The sequence below is a fragment of the Saccostrea cucullata genome, unplaced genomic scaffold, assembly GCF_032062105.1.
Source record: "Saccostrea cucullata isolate Sc308-1 unplaced genomic scaffold, CSIRO_AGI_Scuc_v1 ctg33, whole genome shotgun sequence".
NCBI lineage: Eukaryota > Metazoa > Mollusca > Bivalvia > Ostreida > Ostreidae > Saccostrea > Saccostrea cuccullata.
In genome coordinates this window covers 51,864-76,363 of record NW_026936019.1, presented here as the reverse complement: position 1 = coordinate 76,363, position 24,500 = coordinate 51,864, and the positions used below count along the sequence as shown (strand labels likewise).

The 24,500-nt window shown below is 32.5% G+C and overlaps 2 protein-coding genes across 2 annotated transcripts; both read left to right on the top strand.

The window, feature by feature from the left end:
- The first annotated feature begins 3,467 nt into the window (after positions 1-3,467).
- Positions 3,468-18,178, top strand: LOC134244579 (multiple epidermal growth factor-like domains protein 6). Its single transcript, XM_062726833.1, has 9 exons — positions 3,468-3,484; positions 9,616-9,646; positions 9,865-9,922; positions 10,774-10,884; positions 12,059-12,220; positions 12,298-12,501; positions 14,650-16,005; positions 17,955-18,028; positions 18,137-18,178. The coding sequence occupies exons 2-9, from the start codon at positions 9,641-9,643 to the stop codon at positions 18,176-18,178; spliced, it is 2,013 nt and encodes a 670-aa protein (XP_062582817.1). The 5' UTR covers positions 3,468-3,484; positions 9,616-9,640.
- Positions 18,179-19,195: 1,017 nt separating this feature from the next.
- On the top strand, positions 19,196-24,229 carry LOC134244588 (uncharacterized). Its single transcript, XM_062726841.1, has 5 exons — positions 19,196-19,461; positions 19,704-19,761; positions 20,618-20,728; positions 22,823-22,984; positions 23,062-24,229. Exons 1-5 carry the CDS (start codon positions 19,444-19,446, stop codon positions 23,376-23,378), a joined length of 666 nt encoding a protein of 221 aa, XP_062582825.1. The 5' UTR covers positions 19,196-19,443; the 3' UTR covers positions 23,379-24,229.
- The last annotated feature ends 271 nt before the right edge of the window (positions 24,230-24,500 follow it).

Here is a 24,500-nt window from a genome sequence, read left to right as displayed (position 1 = left end):
GTAAAGACAAAAATCTGTTTAAAAGCCCGGGAGCGAACCTCTTTATATAAGATATTTAGATACTATCAATTAATAATACCATATTGTAATATGCATGGGGGTTGGACTTTAGAATTTTGCATATCAATTACACTGACAGGCTGATGGTGGAGTGTTTTTTAGTGAATTAAAGTAGCATCCAGTTGTAAATTTATAAGAAATGTTTTATTGTTCATGTTATTTCATTATCTTATTGCTTACCTGAATTATTGATGCAATACACATTGCACTTCGACATTGTTATGTAAACAAATGCTGTTTTTGTATTACTACACGATCTAGTGAGATATTGTTGAATAGACAGTAAGAGACAGTTATACTGAGTTGCTGTATGTCAGTTTTTCATCATTATCTACCATATTACGACTGTAATTTACTTACTTATTTCAGCATTATCACATGTGTTGTAAATTGGGCGCTTGCCATCTTTCTTACGAAGGAAGTAGTCATGTGACACATAAACATTGTTGTTTTACAATTGATAAGATCGAAATAACACTGTCCGTGTCCTCAAATATTCATAATTGATAATTAAATGTTATTTTATTGCAGTATTGCCATTTAATTATTTTTTTTTGACGAAATATTTTGGAACTTGAATGTGTAGCGTAAGACTTATGTGTATGCATTATTGTTCGGTATATATTACTACGCCACGGATTGTGTGTCCGTTTTATTACAGATTGTTTGTTGAACTTATTTTATTATGTACATCGAATAGAATTTATAGCTCCTACTTTACATGTAGAAAGGACATTTTGAGCGATGTTATTTTCTTTGTATTACACATTTTGTATGTAAAGTAGTTCTGAGAGGCTCCAGAAAGGACAATTATTCATTGGTTGTTGTGATCACGTGACCATTATAGAAGGATATATATACGAGGAGCGAACGTCAGTTTCACAACGACGATCATAACGATCAGATCATATTACGTCATCAACACCACTGACTATAAATTATTAGCAACTTGGGTATGAGAAAACAATGTAAACTAATACAAATTAAGTAACGTATAATTTCTCCACCGCACGGACACCGCAATCCACTGTATTTTTTTAGTCCAGAGATGTTAAGCTAGGACTTAGACTCATATAGATGTACTGATTGTTTTGTTATATTTCATTGAAGTCTTTATTAAATGAAATATTTGAAACGAGAAATGGAACTTGGTTATGATTTACAAGGATGTGAAGTAAATTATTTAGGGTGTTTAAATACATGCAACGGGCTGAGGATGTCCCCCTTTTTATATGTGGACGGATGTCATGAGTAGTCCTGATAAAAGATAATTAACTGAATTTACACGGGATGGAAACACTGTAAGCTGATTGGCATTTAACAGGGTGCTGAGGAAGCTTACAAAATTTTATTCTTACAGACAAGAAATGTGTCATTTCAAAAAGTAAAATAGGAGATGAACAATGGCGTTATGTAATGGAAAATCTGTTATAGTATCATTAAATTTCTTTCAATGGTATAGGGGGATTTGCGGATAAGAGATGAGTACCCTTCAATGTTACACAAAGGATGGCAGTGTCCATGTTTTGCATGAAATATGTGTTTGATCAAAAGGTGAAATTAGAGGGTGCACAATGGCACAATGTAACAAAGATTCCGTAAAAGCATCGTTAAAATTTATTCAGTGGTATAAGAGTTGCGGATGGAAGGGACGGACGTACAGGTCGACAGATGGAAAGATATATACAGATGGACGGACGTACAGGTCGACAGAAGGACAGATTATACAGACGGACGGACGTACAGGTCGACAGAAGGACAGATTATACAGACGAACGGACGTACAGGTCGACAGAAGGACAGATTATACAGACGGACAGACGTACATCCTGATCACTATATACTTTCCTACTTTTCAAGCTGAATACCACAGATACCACAGAGTGTGACACATCAGATTTATATTTGAATATTTTACAAGAAAAAAGTCGTTTGTAACCTGATAACAAAACTTTATGAAAAACGGGATGGTTTTTTCTATACTCAGCTTCATTTACGTATAAAATATAAATGCTTTTTTCTAATCCGTCAGTCATTGCGCATGCACTTGTATTAAACACGAGCGTTTTTGATCTGTATAAAATAATTGACAATATTATAAATAATTGTTTGATATTTGTTCCAAACTGATGATGATTTCGATTATTGTGTGTAAATTTGGTAATTTTTTTTTTAATTCATAGAATTTATTTTTGCTTTCATATTTACAGACTATGTACAATAGATTTGTTTACATTCAATACATACTTTCAATTTTTCTCCCATGTAATTTATATTGTATACTTAATACAAATTCTCTTTGGTAAATGCTAAATACAAGTTCATTTCATAAAGCTGCAAAAGATATATGACATTTGTGTATATTATGAACCTTCATTGTGAAAGCTTTATATACAAAGAAGTAAACAAAGAGGAGGGTGGAGGAAGAAAAACATTTTTTTTTAAAAAGTGAAGTGGGGGAACAGTTTTCACTATTTTACCATACTTGTACATTTGAGTATAAATTCGAAAAAAAATAAATACATTATAGCATATCACAAATAATTTTCCAGTTCTTTTCATATTCTGAAAATTTACAATTTCTTTAAAAAATAGCCTTTTCAACTAGTATTCTATCTACAATATTTTTTTCTAGCATTGCAATACTTAATTTAGGCATATTTTTAAACCTACTGGCAAAAATAAATTGAATTACAGTAAGTATTATTTTATTGTTTAATCTATACATGTTTTTATTGTTGAATTTCCCAAACGGTATATCTGTTCTATCAAAATTAATAATAAAATGGAATTTTTTTTTATAAACCACTCCTCTTTATGACACCATATTTTTTTTTTTTTACACAGAAACATTAAAAAAATAAATGTTCTATTTTTTCAACTTTTGTTTACAAAATGAGCAAACAGGTGACTCAATTAGTTTAAGTTTGTATAGGTATATATTTGTTGCAATAATCCTGTGCAGGATTTGAAATTGCATCCACTGAACTTTTGCCGCTTTTTAAACTTTAAATGGTAGTTCAAAAAGTTTGTTCCATTCTAACTCGCCAAAGATATTCCATTATTTTCCCACTTTTCTAATGCTTTAATTGTTTGCTTTTTCTTCTTGATGAGTATATTGTACATATCTTTACAACCATTTGTGCTTTTATAAAAAATGTAAATTGAATTTGGGATAAAAGGTCCACTTTCTTCTCTTTTTTCAATATCAATACTTTTCAATATCTTTGTAACAGCTATTTTTAAACCTGTATACTCTACAAAATTAGTTTGTACATTCAGATTATTGAGGTACTCGAGGCTTATAAATTAGGTAAATTTAGTGACTCAAAAATATACGGAAGTTGCCAGCTATATTAAAGAACCGAAAGCACACTGTTTCATATGATATTTGCGAAATGTTCGGGAGAATAAAGGCATAAAAGTAAGTTTATTTAGACTTTTTTAAATGTAAATTTAGCACATGGCTAAATAAAATGTGCTTGTATTTAAGACTAATGTGTTTGCAATTTATTGAAATGTTTCAATGAAGCCACTTTTTATACTTATTATATAGACGAGGTAAAATTCAGTTAACAGTTAATTCAGTTTACATTCACACTCTCAAATCCGATATTCGAAAGAAACATTTAACATATTTAATAAATTGTACGTAATTGTTTTTAGATGAAAACGTTTGGATCCCTTTTTATAGTTCAGTTTTAATTGGTGACAAAGGTTTGTTTTCACGAGTATATAGGTAAAATGTGTAAGTTATGATGTAGAAAGATTTTGTTTATTTCACATAAAAATTGGCCATTTCAAAGACAAGTTCTATGACCCACACATTAAATGGTAGAGGGGAGGATGTCTTTTAGTTGATGTATGGCTTTAAATGTATACCTTTTAAAATTTCGGAGATAATTTTAACAATTGTATCTAATTGCTGGATAATCAACAATAATTTTGCAACATGTTGTGTCTACTATTGAAATAATTATTCCAGAAGTCGTTAAAAATGCTCTACAAAACAAACGATACATTGTATCAACTAATCACAATACTTTTAAAATAACAACTGTTATTAAAGTAACTATTTCAATATTGTATTGATGAGAGGTTCTTTCACGTTTACCAGGCCTGTTCACTTGGCTGTGGTTTTGCTAGATAGTGGATATAGGGACAGTGGGAATTTCGTTTATCCATACGAAGGATTCCTCATTACAACCACTATCGAAAGGGTAATATTGAAAGATATTCAAAGCTTTAATGGTAACGAGAAGCAAAACAAAATGATAAACATGGCGGCCTCGTTTTTTAATCGTAAGATTTCCTTATTAACTTATATAGCTATGTACCCTAATCTCCTGCATATGGGGTTAAATGATTCCATACACAGTAGCAAGCTAATGACAAACAGATTTATGAAATAAGAATACCAACAGTCTTGTTTGAAGTCATCTTTTTGCAAGTTTTATTTTGGTCGCTACAATGTCATTTTCAGTTAATTATACCTATCAATGAGTTAAATAATGACTGAAATAAATTTTTCATACTAATTGTTATTGCCGTACTATTCAAACCCATTTCCCCCGTTCTTCCTGTCCATCGAGTACACGGCTGATGTGATCGGTTTGCAGGGAATGCTCACTATTATTTGGCGCTTAATACCTGATTTATATTTTTAAAAATGGGCTTTGAGCTATCAATATATCTGTTTATGTACAGCAAATGTTGTTTCACATAATTTATATAAAACACACTGCTGAAATATTATTGGGTATTACCAAGTTATTCAGTGATAATCTTTTTTATACCATTAATCAAATAACACTCTCGATCGCAATAATGCATTTATGGAGTATCTTAGGCATAGAGTCTTGTTTTTGTTGAAATGGCAAGTTATTTTATAGAAATGTTGGTAGAGAGGTATACATCACTTTAAAAGTTGCATTTAGATATAAATAAAAACTGCGAAGCTCAAAAATGCGAACGCTTCAATGGGAAAAACATCTTTGTTTACAATGAAACATTCACTTTTCAATTTTGGTATGTTTTTCTGTTTTGTTAAAAATCGAATGATTATACGTCTTTGGAATAGCTAGTGTTCTTCCAGTGTGTTCGAATCATGGCCGCGACTGAGGCGATCAGATTCGCGTCTGACCCTCAGCCTATGGAAAATAGGAACCAACCGTCTTTAGTCCAAATGCTCGGCACTTTTGAAATGAAAGTTGCGGATCCTTCGGATGAAACCTTAAAAACCGAGGCCTTGTGTCACTACAGGCGTTGGTACGACTGCTTCGTAGCAATAAAAAGTTAAATTTGAAGCCCTTCGCAGATTTATGGCGACGTCTGTAAAATTCTCGACCGGGTGGTAAAACAAAATACATGTGCAATCAATCAATCAATCAATCAATCAATCAATCAATCAATCAATCAATCAATCAATCAATCAATCAATCAATCAATCAATCAATCAATCCCTCTTATTTTTGTTTTGAATTTTTAGTACCTCGGGTAACATAATGATTCGTTTATTTGTAAATTCGTGTATTAATAATATTTATTATTTATATTTATTAATATAATTATTATTAGAACACATACACTTATATTTTCATTTGTCTAAAAAAAAACTCATTTTTATCATAAAATCAATTAATTTACCGATTAAATAAAAATATTAATAAAAGGGGTGTGATTTACTTCACGGGTTGGTAAATAACCGTATTAATCTCAAAAACAAGTGTTTATACGGTTTGCATTTTTCTGGTGATTATTAGGGTAAAATAAATATTGGAGTACATGAATTATGTAAAATGTTTTCTCGTGTTTTGTTCTATAAACAGCAATAGTTGTAATTGTTTTAACTTTTTAACGAATTATTAAATATTTGACAAAAATACATTAGAAGCGAAAAAAATCCTAATATAATATTCAGTGTAACAAAGAACCATACCCATTTCCTGTACCTTATCGAAAATTTCACAATTCAATTTCGATACCTCAAATCATAAAAAGTGTCCAATTTAACATCTGCTTCATTGTTTTGGTCAATATTGTTTTCAATTTATCAGGACAATTTCTGAGTAATGCTACATGTGTTTGTCACTGTGTGGATTGTACAGAACCGTGTACAGAATGTCTGCCTGGATGTGGTGGGTCAGTTAGAATTAAAAGAAATAAACAAAGAGATGAACTACGTTAAGAATGTGCTATTATTCTTAAGAACTTTCTGTGTATAGGACAGAAACTCGGAGACCCTTACCTACGAAAGCCCAGAAGGCTCATTCGAGATTCGAGTTTCAAAATACGAGATTCGAAATTCGAAATTCAAAATTCTAGTTTCGAGATTCAAGATCCAGACTAACCAATCAAAAGCGGGTTCAATATTTGATTACTCTCCTTTATTATGTGTTTACTATCAAGAAATCGTTGAATATATTCATAACAAATGGGCCTTCTGGTCTTTCGTACTTACCTGTCCTAGACCTGTCCGAGTACAGGACACACCTCGGGCTGAAATACTCACCTGTCCAATAGATGCGTCCAATAAACAGACCTGCCCAGGTGCCAGATACATACAAATTAGTTGTTAGTTTTTAGCTCACCTGAGCCGAAGGCTCAAGTGAATTTTTCTGATCACATTTTGTCCGTCGTCCGTCCGTCCGTCTGTCCGTCCGTCTGTAAACTTTTCACATTTTCGACTTCTTCTCAAGAACCACTAGGCCAATTTTGACCAAACTTGGTACAAAGCATCCTTGGGTAAAAAGAAATTTAAATTGTTAAAATGAAGGGCCAAGTTCCCTCACAAGGGGAGATAATCAAGAAAAGACAAAAATAGGGTGGGGTCATTAAAAAATCTTCTTCTAAAGAACCACTGGGCCAGTAAAGCTGAAACTTCTGTGGAAGCATCCTGGGGTAGTGTAGATTCTAAATTGTTCAAATCATAACCCCCGGGGGTAGGGCGGGGCCACAATGGGGAATCCAAGTTTTACATAGAAATATATAGGAAAAATCTTTGAAAATCTTCTTCTCAAGAATCACTGGGCCAGAAAAGCTGAAACTTATGTGGAAGCATCCTAGGGTAGTGTAGATTCTAAATTGTTCAAATCATGACCCTCGGGGATAGGGCAGGGCCACAATGGGGAATCCAAGTTTTACATAGAACTATATAGGAAAAATCTTTGAAAATCTTCTTCTTAAGAACAAAGCTGAAACTTATGTGGAAGTATCCTGGGGTAGTGTAGATTCTAAATTGTTCAAATCATGACCCCCGGGGGTAGGGCGGGGCCACAATAGGGAATCCAAATTTTACATAGAAATATATTAGAAATTTTAAGAAAAATCTTCTTCTCAAGAACCACTGGGCCAGAAAAGCTGAAACCTTATGTGGAAGCATCCTGGGGTAGAGTAGATTTCAAATTGTCTAAATTATGATCAATGGGGTAGGATGGGGTCACAATATGTAATTACAAATTGGAAATCTGGTAAAAAACAGAATGGCCAAAGCTTCTCAGGTGAGCGATGTGGCCCATGGGCCTCTTGTTATGATTTTGATAGGAAATACTAATAAATCTGCATATATTAATTAATTTGTTTTTCATATATGCTTTATCATCTTTCATATTTGTGATCTATTTCTAGCTTACATAATCATTTGTTTATTTCATTTGCTTGATAAATGATCTACGAGGGCTGTACGAAAAGTTCGCTGACAAGTTCTATTGTGAGCGCGCTATTTCAATGAAACCGGTAAAACTCTCCAGTTAAAAACCTTACCTATTTTCTAACAAATATACAAAGATTTGGTGTTTTCCAGTACTCCTTTAAAAATATACAGCTATATTATTTGATACAAAATGCTTCACGGAGCATGCTCCTTTTTCGCACGTTTACATTACATACGCATTTTAATGAAATTAAAAATTACAAAGTTGTAGCGCAAAAATAATCTTGATATTTTACCAATCGCTTCAGTATTCATGAAACTTCTCTTGTCAAAATTTTTAATTAAATTAGAGGACTGTTTATAGCCATTTAAATGTAATCAACACGTAAAAACAAAGCCAAGAATGGGGACGTCATTGAACTTAATGGAGCATCGAGCTACTACAATGTATGTGTGCAGACCACAGGAAAATATAAAAAAAAAAATAGACTAAAATTCTTTTATAGATGTTGCTGGGAATTTTATATACGTACAAAGGACAAAAGTATTTAAATAGTAATAGCTTTATAAAAATAAAGGGCTTAACATTTTTAATGATGAACTCTTGAGATATCTCAGTACCCCACTTATTGCATGGAAGTTGCGCATATAGATTTTGCATTGTATCGATACCTGATTGCTTATCTGCCTAGACATCTATTTTAAGATCTCACTAATATCCAAAACAATACAAAAGACATTATAGAATAAGAGTGACATGTTTTGGTATAGATACATGTATTTAATTCGGCATTAGAAAAAAAAGACGAAAGAAATGAAAGGTATTTAGAGCTAATGAAAAGCTTAACGGGTTTGAGATCTGGTTGTCACTTCATTTAACGTCAATTGATTTCTCCATGAATCCTATGACATCGATTTTGCATTGTCTCCATACCTGATTGCTTATCTGCCTAGACATCTATTTTAAGATCTCACTAATATCCAAAACAATACAAAAGACATTATAGAATAAGAGTGACATGTTTTGATATAGATACATGTATTTAATTCGGCAGTAGAAAAAACGACTAAAGAAATGAAAAGTATTTAGAGCTAATGAAAAGCTTAACTGGTTTAAGATCTGGTTGTCACTCCATTTAGCGTCAATTGATTGCTCCGTGAATCGTATGACTGCATCGTAAAAATCGTTGTAAATTTTCAAAATTTTAGTAAATGGACCTAAATTTTCACATACTAATAAACAAAAGAAAGGAATTTAATCAGAAATAGGTCATAGTACATGATAGATTTTCCGTAAAGACAAACGGCTGTAGATGTACCGTGTAAGACGCATCTCTGGGTGCATCATTCTTTTTTTCCTTCTTCTTTTTTTTTTTTTTTTTTTTTTTAAACAATTAACCCTTCCACAAACCATCACAACATTGCAGATGAAAACGTGTCAACAATATACTGAATATTCTGGAACCTCCGCCATTATTCATTTCCCAGAAAATATTGCGTTCTTCCGTGATTTTCATTCTTAATTGTTTTAACTTTGTGATGAATTATTAGATCTTTGACAAAAAATACTCTAGAAGCGAAAATAATTCTAATAAAAAATTCAGTGTTACAAGGAACCATATTCGTTTCTTGACAATAAAAACAAGATTTTATTCAATTTTCTTTAAACCTTTAGAGAGCACTCATATAGAAAGTGACACTTTTCTCTCAGTGGTTATATCTTGTGATGGTTTTTTATTTCTCCAAATAACACAAATAATATTTGAGTCAACTCAGTGATCAATTACCAGTCCATTACAATCATTCTTCATTAATAACTAAGGAAGCTGACGGAGGGACATATTTGTATGCGATTTCATTTTGCTTTCAGAATAGAAAAGCTACTTTGGGTTTTGATAATTTAGGATATAATTTTGAACGTGTGAAAACATGAAAGTAAGTTTTTTTTTTTACAAATAATATTACTGAATGTTTTCCGGTCGAACTTTTCACTTAAAGCTTGCATGTACCTGAAATAAATCTGATTTTGAAGAAGTATTTAAAAAATTGAACAATGGAGCATTAAACATTTTGAATTCAATTTCGATTATATTAGGATCACACGTATAGATGAAATGGATCATACATGTATTTCATAAACATTTTTTTTCTAGGTAAATACTCTGGGATTCCTGATTATAATTCAATTTGTAGTAGTCAAAATATCCAAAGGTATGTAGACACTTAATTTATGTATAAAGAAATGCTTGCTTTTTAACATCAAGGATTTCATCTGAGTTAAATTATTTATCAATTCTTAGTTGTAAGGTTGAAATTGAATACAATGTCTTTATACATGCATATAATACTTACTGCGAAAGACTGAATTCAATGCAAAGATTTTACGGTAGCTTTTTTAAGTTTCTAATTGTCTTTCAAGTGAATCGAACTTTTTCATAATACTTACTTTTATTTTCCCGTTATTTCTCAATCATGACAAGGAACACAGGGTGGGTGTGACCAGTCGGTAGGGGATGCTCACTCCTTCATGACACCTGCTCAGACCTGCTAAAATACCTTTCTCGAACTTTCACCATTACTTTGGAACCATAAGAGACTTCAAATGCCATCAAGGTCAATGACCGTGTAACCTTGACTGTTACCTATAGGCTAAAAATACGTTTTTCGAACTTTATTGCTGCCGGACGCATAGTATTTCATAAACACATCTTGTTTTAAATATATAATTACCTGTAGTTTTCTGATTGGCTGAAACTTAGCATATTGCAAAAAATATATATATATATCGAAAACATATAAGTTAATATAACTTATGAAAATTATGTTTATTTCGCTCGATCTTTCAGGTTAATACAACGTTTTCGTATATCATGTATATTGTGCCAAAACATTTAAAATAATGCCAAATACATATATACATGTACGAATAAAAAATTCAAGAAAGATACATGTAAACGTCTAAATCTGCTTTTGAGAAAGAAGTATCAGACAGGCTTTATTAATAATAGTCTAGCAAAAGAACGTATTTTGCATTTGGTAAAATTTTGATTTTAATTCTTCAGGACAATGTCTGAGTAATGGTACGTGTGTTTGTCACTGTGTAAACTGTAACAAAACATGTACAGAATGTTCTCCTGGATGGGGTGGATCAGTTAGAAATAAATGCCAAAGAAGTAAGCTATGTTTAGAATGGTTGTTTTATCTGTTACTACTTTTGCCTCTGATATGAGCTTTCTAAATGAAAAATGATTTTTTTATTTAAATTTGTTACCATGATCCAGTTTTTTCCAGATTCAACCAATACTTCATTTCAACATATTTTGAAGAAAAGCACCCCCTATATGTATATATGCCTCACGCCCATAGAAAAATGAAATCATCAGAGAGTTGAATGTCATTTATCTTCCATGTTAAATATTGCAGAAATAAAATTAGCATCCCCTGTAAGAAAAAAGAAAACAATTACAAGAACTTTAAAATAGACTACACGAAAGTGTTAAGAAAAACCCATATTTTGTAAAGCAACCATAAAAGCATATATAGAAAAGAACATATAATATTAAAAATACTGAAGTCTCGTTAAATACAGTCGTATGGAAAAATGTAACTGTACATCACCAATGCAAAAATGCTATACTGTACGCCTCCAGCTAATTAGACTTGCATATCATACTCTGAGTTGACATAGATGAGTAAAAATATATAGTCATATCACAACTATTACCCGTGGTAAATATTCCTATCCCCTTTAAAGAGGTATGCAACATATGCTGGGGAAACCCCTAGGGCTGCCATGTTTGATGGCTTGTTAACGCCCCAACACCAGCTTCAATCAATACTTTATTTAAACAACTATTGAAGAAAAACACCCCCTTTATATTAACTATTTACAATTTTAGCTAATTCCTCATCTTTATTCTCTATATATTAAGTTGACATTATACTCCATGTATGATCAGTCATCAAAAATGATTGCTTCAGTCTTCTTGACTGGGTAACACGGTGGTTATTTATGAATTCAATTTAAAAAAAATAAAAAGTAGATGTACTACGTATGTCTACACGATCAAACAGAGCCCTGTTCCTTGTGAACAAAGATTTTGAGGCTGGAAACACAAGGTGAGAAGATAAGAATAATCAATTTTTTAGCACCAATGAATGATAAATCATTAGTAGACTTATGGAAATATATATACTCATAAAAACCAAAAATGTAGACTACGTGTGGATTGTTTGTTTTTATTTGTAAAATGTTCTGACTTTTGTTGCTGAGATGCGCTATTTAAATTAAATGCTTGTTTTGCTTTATAAAGTGAATAACATGCTAATTATCCAGTTTCCTTTTAGCTAATACTTTATATCAAGCTGATGTTGAAGAAAACACACATTCTAAAATACTGGATGATGATCTACGAACATCTGTAACGGATTCAAGCCAGTTACCATTTGTACGAATCCAGCTTAAAAATGCAACACAAATTGATGAAGTAGACGTTACCTTATTCCTTCGTAAGTATACCTGTATCTGATATAATGTAAATGACACTCTGAAAGTTGGCTTTGCTTATCTGTGATTGAATTTGCAGGAAGAAACACGAAGTGCACATTCTATGTAAAGGAGAGGGAATATGTACGTGAACCTGCAGTGACTTGTGACACCTTATTACACACTGAAGAGGACATAGAAAGAACCATAAAGATGAAATGTAGTGAACCTCTTACCGGGAAATATCTCGAAATTGTATCTGAAGGAAATCCCACATTACAGGTTTTTGAAATCCAAAGATTAGGTATGTTGATATCAATTTTAAATTAAGACTTTGGATATTTTTTGATTAAATGCTGTTTGGTATATGCAGAAAAAATGAAATAATTTCTGTTTTCATTAACCTCCAAAGTAGAGAAAAATATAATCAAGAGATACAGCATGAAATGTGACCGTTGACTCTTATATTTGTGCATAATGGGGAAGTACGAAATGTGTTACTTGAAAAAAATCACTGAATAAAAAATTGAGTATTGATTTTTACAAACATACATTTTGTAACATTATCACACCTCATGGAGATAAACAAATTTTGGAATAATTGATAAAAATATTTTTTTTTCAATTTATAATTAATTAATCAATATTTGTATCTGAACAAATAGTATGTTGAGACTCGATTGAAAATACCTGAATAATATAATGAAGAGGCCCATGGGCTTTATAGGTCACCTGAGCATCATGCAACAACTTTCCAATCTTGAATTTGGTTACTGTTAAACTAGGCTGTAAAAATTCACAATTTTGAAAGAGGCACTTTGCTTATCATAACTATACACTTAGGATGCTTACTTTGGTTACTTATTATCCATATATAAAGTAGGGGAAGAAAAAAATGCATTTCGACTAATCAGTAATATTTAGCAATAATTAGTAGTGCCACTACCACACATGAACCCCTAATCCTTGGTCCAGACATTTCACAATTTTGGAAAAGGCACCCTAGCTTATCAAAAATGTTTTATTAATACCAAGGAGCATATTTCAATTAATTAATTCATTTTCAGTATATAAGTAGAGCCCCCCCCCCCCATAATGGGGAAGTACGAAATGTGTCTTGAACAAAAACCACTGAATAAAAAATTAAGTATTGATTTTTACAAACATACGTTTTGTAACATTTTCACACCTCATGGAAATAAACAAATTTTGGAATAATTGATAAAAATATTTTTTTTTCAATTTATAATTAATTAATCAATATTTGTATTGAAGCGTAAGTTGTTCAGACTCGATTGTTAGAATACCTGAATAAAGAAGAGGCCCATGGGCTTTATATAAGTAGAGCCCCCCCCACCCCCCCAACCCCCACTATGGTACCCCTGATTTTGGGGCCTTGAAATTCACAATTCAGAAAATATGGCCCTTGCTCTTCATAGCTATACAGGTAGTTCATCTGCATAATACCCAGGAGCAGAGAAGATTTTCAAAGAATTCATATATTTTCACTATATAATCAATTTTTCACTATATAATCAATAGAGCCCCGCCCAACACCAGGAACCTGACCCTGGGGCCATAAAATTCACAATTTTGGAAGAGGCATTCTCGCTCATCATAACTATGTACTTACTTAGTTTGTTTGATACCCAGGAGCAGAGAAGAAGATTTTTAAAAGAACTAATGTATTTTCACTATGATAATCAATACAGCCCCACCCTAACACCAGAACTCCTGACTCTGGGGCTATAAAATTCACAATTTTGGAAAAGGCATTCTTCCTCTTCATAACTATTTTTTTCGTTAGTGTATTTAATACCCAGGAGCAGAGAAGAAGATTTTCAAAGAAATAATGCATTTTCACTATACAATCAATAGAGCCCCGCCCTAGCACTACAACCCCTGACCCCTGGGCCATAAATTTCAAAATTTTGGTAGAGGACTCAATGGTCATTAAATTCATGTTAACAATTTGACTGCTTGATGTCCAGGAGAAAAGAAGAAGATTTTTAAAGATTGCATTAATTTTAGTGGTTTTGGCTCCACCCCCAGGCCCAGTGGGACAGGGACCATGAAATACATAATTTATATTTCCCTTTACCCATAGATGCTTTATGCTAAATTTCGTTGGAATTGGTTGAGCAGTGGCAGAGAAGAAGCTGAAAATGTTCAAATGTTAACACACGATAGACGACTGACGATGGACGACGCACGACGACGGACGAAAACAGATAGCAATAGGTCACCTGAGTTTACTCAGATGACCTAAAAATTACTAGCTATTCTATGGTATCCAGTAAATGTTATTGTTTTTTTTTTTATTTTATTAACAATCAAAACAGAGAATTCTTTGAAGATAAAAACATATAAAAATGTTTCCATCTTTAATATGGTCATTTTTCAAAAAATGAATTCAGTTTTAATTGCTTTGGAAAAGTAGATTGTACAACAGGCACTTTCGGAAGAAACTGCAGTAATATATGTCCATCAGGATGCAACAAGGAATGTGACAAAACGTCGGGAGATTGTGTTTGTCAAAAAGGTTTATATGGAGAGTCTTGTGGCGAAACATGCTCTTCATTCTGCGATGAGAATGGCTGCAACTCTAGTACCGGTGATTGTTTTGGATGCAAAAATGGACATTTTGGGGACCAGTGTGAGAAAAACTGCTCAATTGGTTGTCAAGATCAATGTCATAAGACGTCTGGATATTGTTCATGTAAAAGAGGTTTTTATTCTGAAAATTGTTCAATGGAGTGTCCTTCAAATTGCTTAAATAGATACTGTAATCAAACAACGGGTTCCTGTTTGTCATGTGTTGATGGTTATTATGGCAAATACTGTAATGATGAGTGTTTGGGGAATTGCAATGAAAGTTGTGATAAAACCACTGGTTTGTGTGCAAAGTGTCCACGGAATATGTATGGTCGTTTCTGTAATCTCACATGTCCTTTGAATTGTAAAGGCGATACATGTGATAGAGATGACGGTGATTGTAAAGAGTGTAAGGCCGGGTATAGGGGAAATAAGTGTAACGGCCAATGTCCAAGACATTGCAATCTATGTAAACAAACAGAATTCATCTGCGTTAGTTGTAAACAAGGTTATTATGGCCTGACGTGTTCTGAAGAATGTCCAATTTCATGTGGAGGTAATAAATCCTGTGAAATAAAATCAGGATATTGTCATACATGTTCGACAGGATACTATGGCAACAAATGTAAACAGAAATGTAGCGATTTTTGTGACTTACAGAGACAATGTAACAGAGATACAGGGCACTGTGAACAATGTATTGCTAGCAAATACGGCCCTTTTTGTACAGAAGTTTGTAGTGAAAACTGTTTAGAATTAACATGTTTTAAAAATCAGACGTGTTCTTTTGGGTGTAAAGATGGATGGTTTGGAAAGGAATGTTACCAGCAATGCAGCGCTGCAATAAGAAGTTGTACACACTGTGTCCAGCGACGGGATACAGGAAAGATAGAATGTCTAAAATGTGGTGATCAATGGTTTATGAATGGATCCAAGTGCTATAAATGTCCCGAAAACTGTTCATCATGTGAATCAAATGATATGTGCACGAAATGTCAAAAGTCCTATTTTTATGGGGAACGATGTCAATATCAATGTAACAACGCTTGCATAAATAACATGTGTAAAATGAATGGGGACTGTTTGAATGGATGTAGTAACGGTAAATACGGTAGTGAGTGTGACCAGAACTGTCCTAAAGGTTGTAAGCTGTGCTTCAATTCTTCTAAATGTTTGGAGTGCGATGATGGTTACTATGGTGCGATTTGCCAAGGTAGGAAAAATAATTTTCTGTTTACCGTTTTCAATGTAAAGTTAAGATAGGGCAACTTTGACTTGGACAAAACTTTTATAATACAATAAGCTCTTAAAGTAACATAACTGTCCTAAGTGAAGGAATATTAATATAGAAAGTACAAAGAAATTCACTCAGACAGTGGAGCCTCGTTTATTCGGACGCTTTGGTTATTAGTTAATTTGCCCGGTTATGTGAAGCATCCGGATACCTGAATTATCAGTTAAACAAGATAAATAACGTTTAAAAAATTCCGTTCTGATGAAAAATCGTCCAGATACTGAAGCATCCGTATATCTGGCGTCCGGATATCTGAAGGTCCACAGTATATGAATTATACCCACTTTCTCCCCAGTCCGTGGTTGAACTCTCGACCTACGGAATCTGTTTCCTAGCAATACAATTTTGGTTTAAGCTGTTGTAAATTGTGTTTTATAAATAAAATTAAATTCATACAACATGTATTGGTAACGATCCTCTAATATTGATAGTATATTGTTTAATGTCCCTCTCGAGAATTTTTCACTCATATGGAGGCGCCACCACTTGCCGGTGGAGAGCTGCAAATTTTGTCCTATACTCGGCTCTCAGGGCCATTGAGCAGGGAGGGATCTTTTTCGTGCCGGTTTATACGGTCTCATCCGAAGGACCGGTCTCCATGTCCCACAGTGGGATTCGAACCCGCGACGTAAGAATTGACTCCTTACTTCGCGACTCTAGAGCAGACATTCTAAACCACTGCGCCACACGGGCAACCGATTCTCTAATAAAACTTGTGTCCAAATAACTGTACATCACTTCTATTCTTAATGATCTTGTAGTATAGGGCAGCGCTGTGAGAATTCCATCGGCATTGAAAGCATTTTTTGACTTGCCTAGATAGCCGAGTGGTCTAACGCGCTGTTCCTGTATTGCTAGGAGACAGATTCCGAAGGTCGAGAGTTCAACCCCGGGCTGGGGCGGAGGATACGGCTCTTCGGATCAAGTTACTGATATAATGATAAAGAAATACGCACGCTTACTCTTGATTCCCGCCTATATTTTGGAACCATTCAATTCAATATAAATAGCAATTTAGCCATAAAATCTTTGTTTAATATAAAGAACTCAAAGAATTCAATGGTTAGTGATGGTTTGAATTATCCATAATTCCAGCTCTTGAAAAGGGGGGAGGGGTGGGGTAGACGATATTTTCCATTGAAATCGGAGTTTCAAGCATCACCATACTTTGTTTTGGAAATAATTAAATGTTCTTCATATCTTTCCTTATGTTTTAGGCAAATAAAAAAACATAAATATATTAATGAAATATTATGTTTCGGTTGTAAATCGCTTTGATATTGGTGGAAAATAAGCATTTTTATCGTTTTTTTGGTCAATAAACATACATTCCCCCGTGTCAAACAAAAAGCTTTGGTATGAATTTTTGAAATAACATTCCATACTACCTGTAAAAAGGAATTTTTGTGACACGGGGGTGGGGGGTGTACTTTTGAAAATTGACTTGGAGGTAGGTGGGAGAACAATACTATCGTTCGCAGTTCTTTTTTATACACCCCCTTATAACTGGATAAATATATTAAAATAAATCTTTAGGGATCAATTGTATACTAGTCAAAATTTCTAAGTCCCCAAGCAGATTTTTGCTTTACACCGCTATTATATTGAAATATTTTAACAGTTTGATTTAATATGTATACAGGATAAAAAAGTAGCAAAACAATTTTTGGCACTTAATTTATATTTATTGAAGCACATTAACACAATATGCAGAAACGTTAAGGCACCCTAGAATTTAAAAAATCACAACGTTAAATACTGCATTAACCTCCGTTCAAACGAATTCACAGCAAGACAACCGTTCCTCAAAAAGGTCACACTAGTGAAGAAAAATTCATTTATTGAATGTTTTTCCATGTGGTAACTAGGTCTTCCTCTAGTTCCGCTAGATTCTGCTGCTGGAAAAGTTGTCTCACACTCCGGTCTATCTTCTTCCATACGTGTAAGTTAGGGTTGAGATTATGATGACAAAGGGGCTTACTGAAAGTGCATGTGCCTTGCCGACAATAGTTACATAATGTCTCATTATATGTATTCCCCACTCCTCCAGTTTGACATTGAGGGAGGGCACTTCCGGTTCCGGTTCCATTGATTTTTCCTCATAAATTCCAGGATTATTCTGTTGCGTTTGTTGATAATTATAAAGTAATTATAAAGTTTTTAAGTAAAATAAAGTCATACAGTGAAAGGAAACAGAACTCTCGTTAACTACGACCAGCTTGGGCCAATTCAACTTCACTTTCACATTGTTGTCAGGTATATAATCAATCTTTTTTTTCTGTTTTTCGTTATTAATTAAAGATGAAGAACACATGGAAGTAAAAAATAAGAAGAACACACCCGAAAAACATATGGAAATCGAACTTCATGCTTTTTAACAAAAATGGTCACTGTCGAGTAATTACACATTAGATTACAATTTTTTTGGCCTTGACAGGTAAGTATTGCAAATAGAAGGCAAAATTGTAAGCAACTAGATTATTGATGTAAAGGTTTTGAACATTTAGAAAAAATAAAGTGTGGGGACTTAGAAGAGATTTTGACAAGTTTATAATAATAATACATTAACAAAGCATATTAACAAGGGACATTTTAACGCGCAAAAAAATAACGTCATATTTCTGCGTAGTACGTCATCAGTTTCAGAGGGTGGTGATATGAATTCAGAAAACCACAGTGTGGTGATCCGGAAAGTCGGATCACGACGTCACGTTATTGCATAAAATCAACAGTAAAATTGAGTGATACACATCAGGTATATAATAAAGCATACTATGTCCAGTATACTTGGTTTAATAGTTTTATAGTATTTGAGGATAAATAAAATGGTACACAATTTCCTCAGTGCTATTATTTATAAGAACTGTCTATGTAGGGTTGCCTCTTGTCTATTTTTTTTTACAATCAACTCGTTCACAAATCATATCATCACAACATTGCAGCTAATAACGTGTGAACAATATACTGAATATTCTCGCACATCCGCCATAATTCATTTCTCAAAAAAATATTGTTTACTTCCGTGATTGTGATTTGCTGTACACGTGCAGAGTGATGTCAACGAAATCAGACGGAATGAAGTAGAGGCGTAAGTAATAACAGGTCTGTACTCAAAACTATTAGAGAGCACTCAAAGAGAAAGTGACACTTTTTTCTTACTGGTTATAACTCCAAATGGTCATTTCTCCAAATAACACGAATAATATTTAAGTCAACTCAGCGACCAATTACCAGTCCATTAAAATTATTTTCATTAAATAATTACGGAAGCTAACGAAGTAATTCTTGTTCATGGACATGTTTGCTTTGAGCAGTACAACTACTTTGGGTTTTTGATAATTCAGGATATCTTTTTGGATGTGCTCAAACATGAAAGTAAGTTTTTTTTTTTTTTTTACAAACATTTTCATTATTTGTTGTTTACATTGTTGTTACTGAGTGTTTTCCTGTCGTTCTTTTCACTAAAAGCTTGCATGTACTTGAAATGAATCTGATTTTGATGAAATATTAAGCAATTTGAACAATCGAACATAAAGTTTTTTGGATTCAATTTCGAAAATTTCATGATCGCATGTATAATTAAAATTTGTCATATTTTCTCAAACAATTTTTTTTAGATAAAAACGCTGGGTTTCCTGATGATAGTTCAATTTGAACTAGTCAAAATTTCCAAAGGTTTGTTGACACTTAATTTATGTATATAGATGAAAGGGCTTTTAGAAATGCTTGCTTTTCAACATCAAGGATCTTATCTGAGTTAAATTATTTATCATATTCTTAGTTGTAAGTTTGAGATTGACTGCAATGTCTTTATACATGTATATAATACATGAATACTTAAAATATGAAGTTTAAGCTTAAGCTTTCTGAATTCAAGTAAAGATTTTATGGTATCTTTTTCTATAGATTTTTGATTGTCTTTCAACACTTTATAATCTCTGTCTTAATACTTAATTTCATTTTTTCCCCCGTTATTTCCTGATCATGACAAGTAGCACACGGCGGGTGTGACCTGTCAGGAGGGGATACTCACTCCTCCGTGGCACCTGATCCAACCTGTGTATTAAGCCCGTGTTCGCTCTACTTCTGTTTTGTATTCTTTTATGGACTTTGATCTTGAATACTGTTCATTATCTCCTTATGTTTCATTTTTTAATATAGTATAATAGTATTAATAATCTATTTATAAAAACAACAAAGAAAATTTATACTAACTTGTAGTTCTCTGATTGGTTGAAACTTATCATTATACAAAAAGAAAAAAAACCGAAAACCTGTAAGTCAATATAACTTATGAAAGTTATGATTATTTTCTCTCGATCTTTCAAGTTAATACAACGTTTTTTTTGTGCACTGTATATAAATTAAAAGATATATACAAACATACATGTACGAATAAAAATACATTTGAATAGATAAACTTCCAAATTCTGGTTTTGAGAAAGAAGTGTCAGATAAGCTTAATTAATAATAGTGTAGCAGTAGAAAGTAGTTTGCTTTTGGTCAAATTGTGTTTTTTTTAATTCTTCAGGACAATGTCTGGGTAATGGTACGTGTGAGTGCCACTGTGTAGACTGTAACAAAACATGTACAGAATGTTCGCCTGGATGGGGTGGATCAGTTAAAAATAAATGCCAAAGAGGTAAGGTTGTTTTTATCTGTTACTACTTTTGCCTCTGATATGAGCTTTCTAAATGAAAAATGTGTTTTTTCCCTTAAAATTGTTACTCTGATCCAGTTTTTTAAGCCTATACGTTATTTCAACAACTATTGAAGAAAACATCCCTTGTATGTATGTCTGCCTTACACCTATAGAAAAAGATAATTTAATCAGACAGTTGAATGTCATTTATTTATCAAGTTAAATATTGCAAAAAACATACGGCTGAAAATAAATGAAAGAATGAAAGAGAAAAACACAATAAAATTAGCATCCCCTTGTAAAAAAAGAAGCAACAATATCTACAACTGCAAAATAGAGTACAGGAATATATATATATATATATATATATATATATATATATATATATATATATATATATATATATATATATATATATATATATATATATATATATATATATATATATATATATATATATATATATATATATATATATATACCACTGTTCGACCGTTAGGACCAAAAAACTCAATGAACCCGTTGGGGAACATTTCAACCTTGAGGGTCACAAATGGGAGGACATGACAGTAGTGGTGATTGACCATAACCCAAGATGGACAGACGCTCAGAGAAAAAGCAAAGAAAAGTTCTGGATGCACAGATTGAAGTCATTCCGCCCTAATGGTATTAACAAACTGAATGACTTCACCAGAATGAACGTAGACTAGACCCAATTCCTGAAGATACTAAACAAGATTATTCTCTCATTTTAGTATTAACTCTACAGTTAATTTGCGTCACCAACTCTCGAACAACCCACATAACTATGAATTGTTTACGCCTTTGTTAATTATTTTTTCCCGATAATAAGTCCTAAAATATTTCAAAATTTATAACAGATCATAATTCATATTTTAAAATATCCCTGCTATATTATTTTTCTTTGATTATTCTTCAAGTATAGTTACGCCATATTGAGAGAATGAAACAATGTACGATTTACTGATTGTCGTAATTAATTAGCATAATTAATTCGTTCAATTATGTAAATTGCACTTCACCCGAGTATACCCGGTAGACCGGACGTATTTCATAGCGGTCCGGATTTCTTTCTTTAATAGTGTTCTTAAAAATTTCCAATTCAACATGTAACTAAGTTTGTAAATATGTAGTGTTTAGTAGTTTAGTAGTAGTGCTAGTTGTTTTTGTTTTATTGTTCGTGTCGTTGGTCATTTTTATTTTTTCTTTGCTTTATATATATATATATATATATATATATATATATATATATATATATATATATATATATATATATATATATATATATATATATATATATATATATATATATATATATATATATATATATATATATACGGAAATGTAACTGCACATCACAAAATGCAATAATGCTATACTGTGTACATCTCCAACTAATTATACTAGCTCATCATATGCTGACGAGACATACATGAGTAAAATTATGTCTACAGTCATATCAACTATTAACCATGATAAATATCCCTGTGGGGCTTTACTCTCCCCCCTTAAAAAGGTATGCAACTTGTTAACGCCCCAACGCCAGCTGCAGTCAATACTTTATATCAACAACTATTGAAGGAAATGTTACTATTTACAATTATAGCTCATTCCTAATCATTTTTTCCTTTATGTATTAAGTTGACATTGAACTCCATGTATGATCAGCCATTAAAAATGATTGCTTCAGTCGTCTTGTCTTGGTTGTTTATTAATTTATTTTCTAAAAAATAAAAAGTAGATGTACTGCGTATGTCTACACGATCATACAGAGCCCTGTTCCTTGTGAACAAAGGTTTTGAGGCTGGAAACACAAGATGAAAAGATAAGAATAATCAAATTTTTATTAGCACCACTGAATGATAAATTATTATAATTATATCATAATTAGATTTATCAAACTATATACACATGTATATACTCATAGAATCCAAAAATGTAGACTACGTGTGGAATGTTTGTTATTATTTGAAAAAATGTCCGACTTTTGTTGCTGAGATGCCCTATTTAAAATAAATTGTTGTTTTTGCTTCATAAAGTAACTGACATGCTAATTATCCAGCTTCCTTTTAGCTAATACATTATATCAACCTGATGGTGAAGAAAACACACAGTCTAAAATACTGGATGATAATCTACAAACATCTATAACGGATTCAAGTCAGTTACCATTTGTACGAGTCGAGCTTAAAGATGCAACACAAATTGATGAAGTAGACGTTACCCTATTCCTTCGTAAGTATACCAGTATCTGATATAATGTAAATGAAACTCTGAGAGTTGTCTTTGCTCATCTGTGATTGTATTTGCAGGAAGAAACACGAAGTACACATTCTATGTAAAGGAGATGGAATATGTTCGTGAACCTGCAGTGACTTGTGACACCTTTTTACATACTGAAGCGGACATTGAAAGAACCATAACAATGAAATGCAGTCAACCTCTTACTGGGAAATATCTCGAAATTGTGTCTGAAGGAAATCCGACATTACAGGTTTTTGAAATACAAAGATTGGGTATGTTAATAGCCAATTTAAATTATCACTTTGGATGTCTTTTAATTAAATGCTGTTTGGTATACTGTAGACGTACTATTTTCCACGGGGTCATAATTCTCGATTTCTCGTGAATCCAGGGGTAGAAAATTACGCGGATTTCTTAGATTCTCACTATATTCCTTACAAGTATTTTGAGTATGATTGGGCAAATTTCCACGGATAATTTGTGACCGCGTACATAGTGTAAAGTAATACCACGCAGAAAAAGTACTTCTACAGTAATATGCTGAAAAAATGAAACCATTTTTCCTTTTCATTAATCTCCAAAGTAGAAAAAAATCAAGTCAAGAGATAGGGCATGAAATATGACTTTTGACTTTTATACCAGGGGTATTTGTGCATAATGGGAAAGTATGAAATGCTAATACTAACGCAAAATAATTGTTTTACGTATTTTAATCTTAAACATTTTTTAAAATGGTAAAAATGTTTACCTTAATAAAATTGAATGAATTTGAAGCAATTTTCTTCTCTTGAGCATATCGATTACGTTTACTCCAAATTACAGTATGGTGTTAATTTTAACAAATGTGTATATGTTGAAAGGGGAGAAAATATACACATCAGCTTATGCCGTGGGGGGGTGCATTTATATTGTTTTATCTGATACTACTTCAGATTTTCACAACTCTGCTACTTGAATACAAACCACTGAATAAAAAAATGAGTATTGATTTTTACAAAGATACGTTTTCTAACATATTTTCACGCGTCATGGGGATATACAAATTTCGGAATGATTGATAAAAATTTAAATTCATAATTTTAGAATTTATCAATATTTATACTGGAGCGTAAGTTGTTCAGACTCGATTGTTAGGATACTTGAATGATAAACTACTAGCTTTTTTTTAGCTATCCGATGAATGGTAATGTTTTTTCGTTCAATTTTATTATCAAACAAAAAAGAGAATTCTTTGAAGATAAAATAGATAAAAATGTTCTATCTTCAACATTTTGAAAGTCAACTTTCAAAAAATGAATTCACTTTTAATTGTTTTGCAAACATAGATTGTACAAGTGGCACATTCGGAGAAAATTGCAGTAATATATGTCCATCAGGATGCAACAAGAGTTGTGATAAAACGTCGGGAGATTGTGTTTGTCAAAAAGGTTTATATGGAGAGTCTTGTGGCGAACCATGCTCTCTATTCTGCGATGAGAATGGCTGCAACTCTACTACGGGTGATTGT